The 13,031-nt window shown below is 39.8% G+C and overlaps 1 protein-coding gene across 5 annotated transcripts in view; it reads right to left on the reverse strand.

Annotated features, from left to right (window-relative positions):
• RTTN (rotatin) overlaps positions 1-13,031 on the reverse strand; it is a 119,099-nt gene that overhangs the window by 24,816 nt on the left and 81,252 nt on the right. For all 5 annotated transcript variants that reach the window (XM_010855045.1, XM_010855047.1, XM_010855046.1 and 2 more), the window contains 4 exons: positions 12,752-12,843; positions 6,683-6,776; positions 4,135-4,327; positions 2,502-2,592 (listed from right to left, as the gene is read on the reverse strand). In XM_010855045.1, the coding sequence (XP_010853347.1) occupies positions 2,502-2,592; positions 4,135-4,327; positions 6,683-6,776; positions 12,752-12,843 (470 nt within the window). The remainder of the gene's footprint in view (positions 1-2,501; positions 2,593-4,134; positions 4,328-6,682; positions 6,777-12,751; positions 12,844-13,031) is intronic.

Here is a 13,031-nt window from a genome sequence, read left to right on the forward strand (position 1 = left end):
TCTCTGGGTATGTAATGAGAAAGAACAAACTGTGATGACTTCTCTCTCCACCATGCCCAGGCAATGCAACAGACCATAGAAATGAACTTCACAGACACATTCCGATGCCTCTCTTTTTGTACCTGTGTGCGCACACACACACTCACAGTTTTTCCTCCAAGGTTACTGTAAGAGTCAGGGACTGCCAGGCATTTGTTGGGGCTTAAGTACCTACAGGGCTTCCCTCGTAACTCAGTAGTAAAGAATCCACCTGTCAATGCAGGAGACACAGGTTTGCTCCCTGGGTCAGGAAGATCCCCTGGAGGAGGAAATGGCAACCCACTCCAGTATTCTTGCCTGGAAAATCCCATGGACAGAGGAGCCTGGCAGGCGATAGTCCACAGCTTTGCAATAGATGCAGATACAACTCAGCGACTAAACACCACCATAAAGTGCCTCTATGGTGAATGGCGTCAGACTACTTCCAAAGAGTTCTTCTGTCCTACTTCTCTGGATGAAAGGTACTCCCTTTATCTAATCTGTGGACACATTTTACATAAAAGTACAGGTGGCTCTACATTTTTCCTGTCGGGTGAAATGCAAGCAGTTTGTGAAATTTAATTTCCTTGTCGCTGTGAAGTACTTCCTGACCCCTTGCTAGGCCACACCACAGCAGTTACAGTGAATCTGCCCTCTGGGTGTGTACTGTGACCGTGAACAGACAATCCAAGGGAGGGGAGAGCCTGTAGGAAGCCTGAGCGAGAACACCTGAGCTGTCAGATTCTCCTGTGAACTACAATATCGAAGATGCAATCAGCTACCTGTAGGATAGTTCATAAAGTAACTTTTTTTCTTATGTTTGAAACTCTTTAAAAAAAAAAAAAGCCCAACCAAGCGACCCCCAGCTTCAGTACCTCATGTCTCTGTCCCTCATAGAGCTCCGCTGCACGCTCTGCCTCGCCACCACAGCCTGTCTCCTCAGCTCTGCTCACATCTCACCTTGATGAGGCTTTTTCTGAGGTCTCACCCATCCTCACTGATTCTTTATATTCGTCTCCACCTGATAAAACCTGTAACTGTTATTCCCGTTCCGAGGATCCAGGCTCTGTGGGCAGGGGCATGCCTGCTCTGTTCACAGAGGCATCACTAGTGCCTAGAGCACAATACAGTGGGCTGTATGTTCCAGAGTTTTCTGGAATGAATGAATCATCTTATTAAGGACAAAAAGGGAAGAAGCAGTCAGTCTACACAGGCCACATAGTGCAAAAGTAAGACTGTGAATTCCAGAAGCAGCCTGCACGGGCTGGAATCCTGGCCCTGCCTCTCACTGTGGGAGCCATCCTGGGCAAGCTCTCCATCTCTGGGCTCGTCGTTTCTTTTATAAAACAGGCACTAATGGCACTTCCACCTTCACGGAGCCCTGGATGCTCTGGCCTCATCTTCCCCTTGCAGACTCTGTTCCAGCCACTCCGTGCTGTTTCCTGAATAGGGCAACTCTCAGGGGCCCCGCGAGACCCCATGGACTGGCTTCCTCACTCACTTCAGGCCACACATCACTGTCTGAAAGCCTCTCCCTGAGCACCTGACACAGAAAAGCCCTGCCCTGCCAGCTCTGACACTACTTCCTGTCCCTCCTTTAGTTTTTCTTCTTAGATATCTATCTAAGACATCATCAGGCATATATGTATTTGATCACTGTCTATATTCCCAACTTGAGGGGAAGGTTCTCTGCTGTATTCATTTAGGGAAGATCCTGCTACTCGGTAGGCCCCCAATAAAGATATGCTGGATGGACAGGAAGAAAAATGGAGGTGATGGCCAATACGCAAACAAGCACACTCACAAGCGGAAGTGCTGCACTGGGCCAGTGTTTGGAAGATGATATACAGTGGTACCCAGCCTTGTGGGACGTGGTCTGCCTTACGCAGAAAGCTTGAAGAAAACATCACAGAGCAAGAGACACTGGTCTGGCCCACCTTTATTATCTCTCACACCAAACAAATCTTGTGGCCCTTTTTAAAAATCTGATCTTAAGATATCATTTCTATTAGCAATAACTTCACTAAATATCTGTGAAGAAACAAACATAAATTTCTCCTTATTAAACTGAGCTTTGAAAATACACAGAATTTACTAAGTATTTCTACAACTTTAATTTAGGTAGAAATAACAGAGATATCCTAAAATCACAGAGGGGGAAGGTGGGCTATACAATGAACATTCCCCTTTGTCTAACAGTGCTCAAAGGTACCCAGATTCTTGATGAAATATGTCCAGCTGGCTAATGATGGAACCAGGCATAGAATCTAGGACTTTAAACCTTTCACTGCTCTTTACTACCATTCAGAGATGTCTCCGGTTGAAATATTAAGTAACCTATTTCAAATAACCTCATCATACCATGTATACCCTAAGAGACTTTCACTCCTCTCCTGTGGTATGTCCTCCAGAACTTCTGTTTTTGGCACTGAAGGCTACAGAAACGCACACAGACGAGGTGAGAGGGAGACGTGGGCGCTCACCTGAGCCTGAGTGTGTTCAGCAGGAAGAGACGTAGGCAGCGAGGCCCGGAGCTCCTGGACACTTGTCTCTAGGAGGGTGGCGACTGCGATGCTGTGAAGGAAGAAAAAAGCACCCTTCAGACCATCGGGATGCTTGTTACTGAAGACAAACAAATCAGAATTTACAGTTTGGATATGACCATGAACAGAACTCAAGAAAAGGGATTTTTATGAAATGAAGGAAATAAATGTTTATAAAAAGTTTCCCTAAAATATTTCAGAACATGGGAAAAGATATCATCAACTAAATGTCAGAAACCAAGAATTCTAAGGAAAATATATAATGAAACCTATTACAAGCAGAATATAATAAAGTCCTTTCAAAAGGAAAAGACAAACAAGAGAAAGAGCTTGGTGCTTATGTCCCTATTTAAAATAGGAAAAACACTTCCGAGGAAGTAAGTTCTGATTTAGAAAGTAAAAACCAAAAAAAAGAAAAAAAAAAACAGCAAAAAAATTTAAGTCAGAAATAACAAGGATGGAAATATAAGCCTTTCCTATAAGATTCTTTAATACCTCTGTGCCCTCAATGTCACGACAGACTCTTAACAGACTCTGCAGAAGCAAAAATATTCCTAACACTCCATTTTGACCATTTTTGAGATAGGAAACGTTCAAGAAGGAAAGACAATCACCTAGCAGTTTCGTTTTCCAACTCTAGTAGGACAAGAAATGTAAACAGACCAAAGTCTCATCTTGCTGCCTACTATAAAGGGTAGAGTAAAGAAACGGACACCACTGAGAAAGTGAAGCACCACAGACTTCTTTCTCTTGAGACTGCTCTTATCCCAAAAAGAAAGAGAAAGCGCTGTGCTTTGGCAAAGAGAAGGAAGACAATTCAGAGAGTGGATGTTCAAAGGGCAGAAACAGAGAGAAATGCAAATGAACAGGAGGTGGGTATACGTGGCTGGAATAAGCAGGATGTCAGGAGGGAAGGAACACTTCACTCAAGGTAAGAGAGTATCGTAGACAACACCTCTTTTTAATCCTAACAGTCATCCCATTAACTAGTGTTATTAATGATGAATCAGAGATTAAAGTGTCTTTCCCAAGGCTGCAACACTAGTGAGAGAATGAACCATAATCAGGACCTAAGTTGGACTGAATCCAATTTCCTTGGCCTTTTAACTATACCATACAGCCAATCACAAAATCAGAAAAAGTCTGGTCAGATGCCAATTAATATTGGATACATCAAAGAACCAAATCATGATTTCCTTAAATTTTATCAGACTACTTTCTATTAAAACTTTCAGCCTATATGTTCAACCATAACTAAACAATTCCAAATGGATTTTAAAAATGACTTTTCAACCCAATGACGTTATTCTGATATGACCACTAGGGAAATGAACCCCAGAACTCCTTCACTTGCATTCTGAACAATCAGGGAGACTTGTATCATATTCCTTTAGTGGGGCAGAGGACAAACTTCTGAGTTTTAAAATATCAGGATGGGGTAAGGGAAGTTTAACAGTTAGTGAAACAAAGCAATGCAAATGCTTTAACAGATGAAAATAAAAACTGTCCAGACAAATCTGGCAAAAGGAAAAACCTCAGTCTCCCTGCTTCCCTGGGAGTGTTTATCTCTTACCTACAGAGAAGCTCAATGAGACGGGTTCGTCGGAAAGCGCCGGCAGTGTCGCCTGGAGTGGCCACCAAGAGGCTGTCTAGGAGGCTGCACATCGCGGAGAGGAGGGGCGGGGTGACAAACACACACTGCCTGGGCAGAGGAGCAGAGAGGGGTGAATCAGGAGGAAGCCGTGGAGATGCAGCTTCACGCTGACCTATTATTGAGATAGGTGTGAAAATTATCACCATTTTGTTAGCTTGTGGTTACATACAAAATTCACAAGTTCTGATAATCAGATGAAAGTTTCTAAACGTGCTAAAGAGAGACAGCTGGGGAATTCCCCTAACTGCTCGGCACACCTCAACCATGAGGCCAGCGTGTCAGACACCCAGCTCCTCCAGAGTGTGTGTGTGTGTGTGTGCACATGCACGTACGCGTACATGCATACGCGTACATGCAACATGTACATGCATGTTATCTGAGGGATTCCTTGGGTGCCAATGTACCGGCCAAGATGAGAAGGGCAGGGCCTGGTTTTGTGTCTCACGCACTCAGACACTGGGTAACAAACAGATGCACCACAATTCTTGTCTTTTAAACTAAGGGCCAGAAGTGTTTCTGCACTCAAAATATTTTTAGATTTTAGAAAAGTAATAAGGTACATGTATCCTCATGCTCAGGGGTAAAGGATCCACCTGCCCATGCAGGAGACATGGGTTCAATCTCTGGGTCAGGAATATCCCTTGGAGAAGGAAATGGCAACCCACTCCAGTACTCCTGCCTGGGAAATTCCATGGGCAGAGGAGCCTGGTGGGCAATGGTTCATGGGGTCTCAAAAGAGTCAGACACGACGTAACAACTAAACAACAACCACCACTCTACACTAATTAACACCCCCAGTGGAATCTTGGGCAACGCCCCACAAGGAAACAAATCTTGCTGCAGTGCAGCAGACACAGAATCAAAACAAGTAGGACAAACATATCAGCAAGTACAACTTCCAACTAGAATTGGTCAGATTTTGTAGCCAAATGTATTCAGGCACAGCTAAGGCTTACTGCCACCTGAGTTCTGAGAAAATTTTTCACTTTCAGAAATTCTGGATTTTAGAACTGAAGATACAAGAGTATGGAACTTTCCTAGAAGACTCGGCAAGGGACTGTTAACAAGACAGTTTAATCTGCCTCAAGACTCCCTCATGACCTTTATTTTTTATTTCTATTTTAAGGAAACATTCTATTTTGAATAAACCAAACTTACACAAAACTACAAAAAAAATTCCCGAGATACCCTTACCCTGACCCATAAATAAGATTCCATTTATATGAAACATCCCAAACTGGCAAATCTATAAAGAGGGAAAGCAGACTAGTGATTGCGGCAGGATGGGGAGAGCAGGAGAAATCAGGAGTGACTGCTAGCAGGAGCGAGGTTGTTCTGGGTGATAAAAGTGTTCTACAATTGACTGTGGTGATGTTTGCACAACTGTGTGAGTACATTAAAACCAAGGAATTGTACACTTATAAAGAGTGAACTGTATGAATGTGAATTATTATCTCAATAAAGCTGTTTAAAAAACAGTAACTCAACATACTCTTAGAAATAAATGTTCGTGAGATTTGTTATCAAATTTCATTTCATGCTCTGTGTTCTAAGCTACCTAAAACAACCTGAGTTTGTTTCTTTTGTTCTTAAGAGGATCAAATGAGTACTTTCTGAAATTAAACATTTTTATATGTTAACATGAATTACTAAAAACCAAACTGGGACACTGTTCAGGAAGTTCTGGAACAAACACTGTAATGAAAATTCAGAGTAAAGTCTTAGACAAATATTTCTGAAGTTTTAGACAGCATTTTCCCTGCAGATGCTCATATTTCTATGTTTAAAATTACCTTCTTTTTAGGTAGTATATTCATTACAGATTAGGGATTTAAAGCTACTAAATAAAGGTCTATCTACTGCCTTAGAAGAAACAAAAGCTAGCTGTAATCTATCAAATATATAAAGTGTGAAGCAAACAGAGCTGGCAACAGTCCCTAAAACAAAGAATAAAATTTACACATTGTCATTAATAAAAATAAATCCTAGGCTACTCATCACAACCTTCTTATAAAATAAGGACTCAAAATATTTTGTGTGCTTTAAAACGAAAGCATAGGCTTTGAAAAATCCTTATGACCCCACTTCTCATCACTTTCAAGTGGATTCACTTTTCAAGTGGCAAACTGAGGTGTGTTCCCAAAAGAACAGAAAAAAATGAAGCTAATTAACATCTATCAGTTCCTTGATTCAAATACCAAATACCCATTATTACCTAATAAGGAACCATATGGCAATCAGACTACTTGAAGGCCAAACTCCCATTTATTAGTTAAGAGTATTTGTTTGTTAATTTCTGATGTACTTATTCTATTACGTTCTGTGACATTTCATTTTGTTCTTATCTGGACGGCTTGTTCTACAATTTAATTTGGTTCTTTTATCTAGACATTTACTTTCAAAATATCTGTCTGGACCAACTTTTCACTCTTCTTCCTGAAAGTAGAATGTCTTCCTAAAAGGATACCTTGGGCCACCAGCTGGTCGTGTGTGACTTCAGGGTGAGGCACCATGGAGAGCACGAGGGACTGAAATTCAGCACTGCCCAAAGAAGCTGCCACCTAGGGATCAGCAAAGACAATTACTTTATACTTGGAGCACTCACTGGTTAACATCACCAACTGGGAAATGAAACACCAGCAACATACACACAAGATATCCTCACACAAAAAGATTTATCACAAAAGCACACTAGTTAGTATAACTGAAAAACACTCCATGTCTTGAGAGTCATAACAGTTTTTGGAATGGCATTTTCTGCTTCTTAGACCTGTTATAGTTTATGTAAATCAGTTAACTTAAAGGAGCAAAGTTTTGATTTGAAACTCATAGAGGATTTTAAGGTCCTGATAAAGCCCATTCCCAGGCTTCCCCAGTGGCGCAGCAGTAAAGAATCTGCCTGCAATACAGGAGATGCAGGAGACATGGGTTCAACCCAGGGTCGAGAAGATTCCCGGAAGAGGCATGGCGATCCACTCCAGTACTTTTGCCTGGATAATCCCATGGACAGAGGAGCCTGGTGGGCTATAGTATATGGGGTTGCAAAGAGTTGGACACACGACTGAAGTGACTGAACATGCACGCAAAGCCCATTCCCACTTAACGCGCAAATGTTGAGAGGCTAAGACGCATACTACTTTAACTATAAATTGTTGTGTCTTTAAGGTATTTTGCACTTCTTAATTCATAATAAAAGAGTCTTTTTAGTTTCAAATGGCACACACAAATTTAAATAGTGCCTATAAAAGAATTAGCAGAAGTATTAAAAGATTTTTCTCTATCTCTTCGCCTGTCACAAATGAACTGTTTTTAAAAATTAAGAACTATACTGACACTGTACTTCAGAAAACACTCTACAGTGTTAGATAGAAATTTTCACCAGAATTTCTATCATGTTTTTTGGAAACACTAAACAGGATAGAAATTCTGCAGAAAACAAACAGAATTGCACATGTAGGTTTACAGATTATAAAAATTATAAAGCTGAAAAAGCCCAAACTGTCAAGCACCTCCTGTGTAAAAATTACTGTGTTCTCCCATCAGTTTCTTTTCTCTGAGTCAGCATAAACTTCCCATACCTGGGTCAGCTCTAGGTCCATGCATGCACACAAATAAGTTGTCAACAGAACTTAGGAATCAACCTACCACAAACCCAGACACTGTACAGCTCATGGTATCTGTACATTGATTCCGTATTTGTCCTAATCCTTAGAGTAGAGTACCTTAGACTTGATTTGACAGGATGAAAGCAAAACCCAAGGTGATTTTCATTTGCAGTTTCTGATAGCAAAAAAACACAAGAATTTGAAGAAAATGGCACATGAAATTAATAGTTTTTAAAATTCCTCTTTCAACTTCTGACTTCGATCACCTCCCACCACTTGAAGTATGACATTATAGCAGCAACGACTAAGCGACAGAAAGCTGCAGCCAAAAGCTGTAAGTTGAGTGGATAAAGTCGTCTACAGATGGAGGCTAGATAAATCTCAGTCTAGATAAATCATTCATAAATAAGCATGTATTAAATGTCTTATTTTATATAACATTAGATCCACACAGAAGGAGGGGAAAACCTAAAGACATTTTAAAATTATATCTGCCTATAACTGGCTGTAAGAGATGTGTTTAAAAAAAAAAAAAGAAATGTTCCTGTCAACGGACATCCAGATAACTTTCAGTCTGCGAAGCAACAGTCACACACTGAGACTGACATCACAACCACGCAGGAGCCACCAAACAAGCCTGGCTCCACCCACGAGCTCCCTCGGCTATAGGGGAAAAATTTAAGAGGACGAGGAATTGAAATCCTCTATCTTTTCACTGAACATCGCTTCAACTGACAAACACTCAAGGAGTCCTCTCTACTGATGAAAATGAAGATTACACTCACTGCAGGAAAAGAAAGCCTCTGAGGACCCACTAAATACCTGGCTCATTAGAAGAACGCAACAAACATCAGGCCTTAACAAACACTGGGCTCTTCCTCAGTATCAGCCGAAGAAGGGACAAACAAATTTTGAAAAATATGATTTTAGAAAATATTTAATGGCTGCATTCTAACTTATCCCACCCCATATGATTGATAAAACATAAGAACTTCTTTCTAGACCAATATACTGTGTTTTAAAAACTGACTGGGGTTATTTGTATTTCTATTAAACAATCTGCATTTTTAAAATTTGCTATATTAGCATGAAAGTATTAGTTGTTGAATCATGTCTGACTCTCCGCGACCCCATGGACTATAACCAGCCAGGCTCTTCTGTCCATGGAATGCCCCAGGCAAGAATACTCAAGTGGGTTGCCATTCCCTTCTCCAGGGCATCTTCCCAACCCAGGGATCGAACCCAGGTCTTGTGCATTGCAGGCATATTCTTTACCATCTGAGTCACCAAGGATTACTATTTTAATAGGTAAAAATGTATTAAGCTGACTTGCTCTATACTGTCCTCAAATCTTGCTTGCTTGAAAATAATCTCCAAAGGACATTCATTTGATCATATTTAATAATACACATAGATATATGAATGTGTTATTTGTCATCCTGGTCTATAAAATAACTTTTAACTACCATCGAACAAATGTCAATTCATATTTCTCTAATATCAATTATAATGTTTCATAACATTTCACTCTGCTGAAGTATCTTTACGTCTTTATAGCTATTACAGATTCTCTCTTCAAATCCATAAACTCAGACTCAGGTCTCCTGGTTAATCCCATCTGGTCACACCAGTAATCAAACTTAAGCCTTTCTCCCACACTCCAAACAACTCTATGCATTTTCTGAATATCTAATGCTTCCAGCACCACACAGCTTGGTATTCAGTTATTTTCTAATTATGCTTTATGTCTCATCTAGACTTTCAAATCTCATATGTGGGCACTGAATTCTAAGACATATTTGAGTATTGTTTTTAGCTCCTTGTAAATGCGTACATAATATAAAAAAGAAGGTGGTGATCCTTTAAAGCCCATCTCAATTGCCACTTATCACACAAAATCACTCTCTATTTCATCATTCCTTTTCACCTAATCTCACTGCACCCTCACTGTCGCATCTATTTTGGCACGAGTCACATTTGCTTTGTGGTGAAGGGGCATGACATCACGGCCAACTTCTGGATTCAAATAACGCTCAACCAGTCAGCAGTGCTGGAACCCTGCACAAGACACTCATTCCAAGCATTCATCTCTTCTTTTGTAAAGTAGCGATAGTAAAAATGATTTTCAGTTTTTTAAAGGGTAGGAGGGCCCATGAGTAAAATTTCTCTATAAATGTTAAAATAAAATCAGCTTGCCTTAAATTAGTGCTCCAGAAAGTTTGAAAGAATCACATATTTCACAAAGAAAAGCTCAAAAGGAAATGAACCACATGTCCTTTACTTTGAAAACTGATAAAACAGACATAATTCTGCTCAAGATCACAGAAAAGACCAAACTTAAGTGTTAAAGCTGTTGATACACACTGGTATGTCTAAGGCATAAACACCCATCTAGTTCGAATATCTCTGAGAAGTAGAAATGTGATTCCAAGAGGGAAAACAACTGATGCCTGACCCCCCACTGCCACCCCTGCCCTGGGGAAGGGGACAGTGAGTTGAGGAAGCCATCTCTAAAAAGGCTTTATTTATAGGGCAATATCCCCCAAGGTAACAACGACACTCCTTACTCTACCTGTAATTCACAAAGCATACGAGCTGCAGTCACCTACACCAGTGTTCATCAGATAACAGCACTCAGGTACCTAGTGCGGCACCAGCACCAGACAACGGCCCGGCCACACTGCACTGCGTGGCGTGGCCCACAGCAAAAGACAGCGCTCTCCTCGGAAAGACAAACCCATCAACAAGCTGTTTCTTTTCTCAATTCTGGAAGACAGACAAAACTATGATTTAAATAACCAGAGAAGCTTATTAGCAAGATTTACAGCCATTTAACTGATACCTCAACATTTTCTTATATCTGAGGAAGTGTTAGTTGGTCTGGGTACAGACTGCTTAGGTTTAAAGTAACACTGACATAATGAATAAAAACTCTCCACATTTGTCTCCTGCTGGAAAAAAAAAAAGATATAGTACCTCTGATATGATAAGGAAAACAAGACAATTCGTAGAACTGGAGTAATTAGACTAATTTTTGTGAATAAAAGTTAGCAATTTGGTGAATAAGTTACCAACAACAAAACTCTTCTGTTTGGAAACCAAAAAAGAAAGAAAGAGCTGACTGTAAAAATTCTAACAGGTACTATTAGTCTTTTGAGAAGTAAGTTTTACATAGGACTATACAGAAGAATTCTTAACAACATTGGTATATACTTCTCAAAGTCTATGTGATATCCTCACATAAACAAGTTAAAGACTTGCATTAATAGTTCAGTTCAATTGCTCAGTCATGTCCAATTCTTTGTGACCCCATGGACTGCAGCATGCCAGGCTTCCCTGTCCTGGATTAACAGAGGTGCTTCTATTTTAATTATTATAATAAGTGACATATTTACAAAGTGTTTCTCAGAAGAACTAGTATCTTAATCTGTAAGGTTTATATATTATTATAAAACAGAGAAATATAAACGCTTGATTTGCTTTGGGTTTTTTTTAAGTCTCCTTGTATAGAAAAAATACAACTTGGTTATCTACCAAGCAGCTAAGATAACTCAAAGTTACTTAGAGCAATTACTATTTACTACATACCTTCTATAAACAAAGAACTGAAGTATGTACAGATTTCAAAGTTAGCCTATAGCCCTTTAAACAAAAAGGGTAAACCTAAGAATTACTATTTTTAAGCACATAATTAACACTGTCCTTCTATGAACTATTTAAATAGCCAATTACTACGGTTCCCTTTAGCACTGAGTCATATCATTATTTCTCTTACTGAAACAAAGATACATACTATTTCTAGCTTGCAAAAGAGAGCATCACTCCTACTAGAATTGGGGTAATTATTCCATTTTTCTAAATAAAGGTTCAATTTAGCACTAAACATAAACTCTTCTGAGTCTGGAGGCAGGGGAGGGAGGGAGACTTAAAACTTAGCAAAAAGTACCACTCTCTTGAGAAACTGCAGGAGGTGAATCTCATTAATTCCTGTATAATTATTTAATTCTCATATTATTTTTGCTCCTGGAAGCAGTGGAGTCAAACCTTTGCCTTCCTAATTGGTTCTACTACACAGCGATTATTCCAAAAATACACTGCAATGTTTTCCAGTTGAGAATAACTTTGTATGCTTCCAAAACAAATGAAACCTAGCATGTCATTATTCAAAAATAGTGTCTCAAACTTTTTAGAACAAAGAAACTTATAAATAAAAAGGAAGAAAGGCAGGCAGATGTACATAAATTTCAAGCATTTCAGATAATTAAGACAAGCTCCTATCTGATACAAGTATTTAGAAATGTGTTTAAAGTCATCAGTACCACACTGGAATCACCTGAATGGGTCAACATTCTTCAAACTGTCTGGTCCTTAAGCAAAATTTCAGGGTAATCAAGCACTGCTAATCACATGGGGTCTGTGCTCTTCTTCAGCTACTGTGTGCTCAGTCATGTCTGACTCTGTGCAACCCCATGGACTACAGCCCACCAGGCTCCTCTGTCTGTGGGATTCTCCAGGCAAGAATACTGGAGTGGGTTGCCATGTCCTTCTCCAGGGGATCTTTCCAAACCAGGATCAACCCCACATCTCTTACATCTCCTATAATACTGGCAGGCGGGTTCTTTACCACTGTGCTACCCGGGAAGCCCTTTCTTCTGCTACTACTGATAAATATTTCAAAACTTCTGAACTTCTGTTAAAAAAAAAAAAAAAAAAGGTAGAAAACAGGTTGAAAATTCACCTATAAAATTATATTTAGTACACTTATTTGAGCCAGGTAGAACCTAGTTCTAGGCAGACAGCACTTCATCTAAATCCCAGTTGCCATGGTGGTCGTAACCTGATTCTTCACATCCATTCTTATCCCTCCACTATGTAAATGCAAACTTTTGCAGAAATTCAAAATGCAGCACTTATGCGTTCTTTGGAAGTACCATTGTTTCCGAGGTAGAGAGAGAACTTGGATCTCGATCTTGACTGGACATTCGAGATGGAGCCCTCCAGAACTTGAACGAGTCATCTAAACCTGTGACAACAGGAAAACTGTCAACATCAACAGTCTTCTGGGCATCTTAACAATTAACAGGAAGAGTAGTCCTTACATGAAACCAGTCCAGAACTAAAGAAAAAAGTATGCCTAATTTTTATCATCCATAATTAATTAATATATACAGCATGTTTCAATATGCATAATAGTTTAATCTAACATAATTT

This window comes from Bison bison, unplaced genomic scaffold (assembly GCF_000754665.1).
Source record: "Bison bison bison isolate TAMUID 2011002044 unplaced genomic scaffold, Bison_UMD1.0 scf7180017864353, whole genome shotgun sequence".
In the NCBI taxonomy this organism is placed as follows: domain Eukaryota; kingdom Metazoa; phylum Chordata; class Mammalia; order Artiodactyla; family Bovidae; genus Bison; species Bison bison.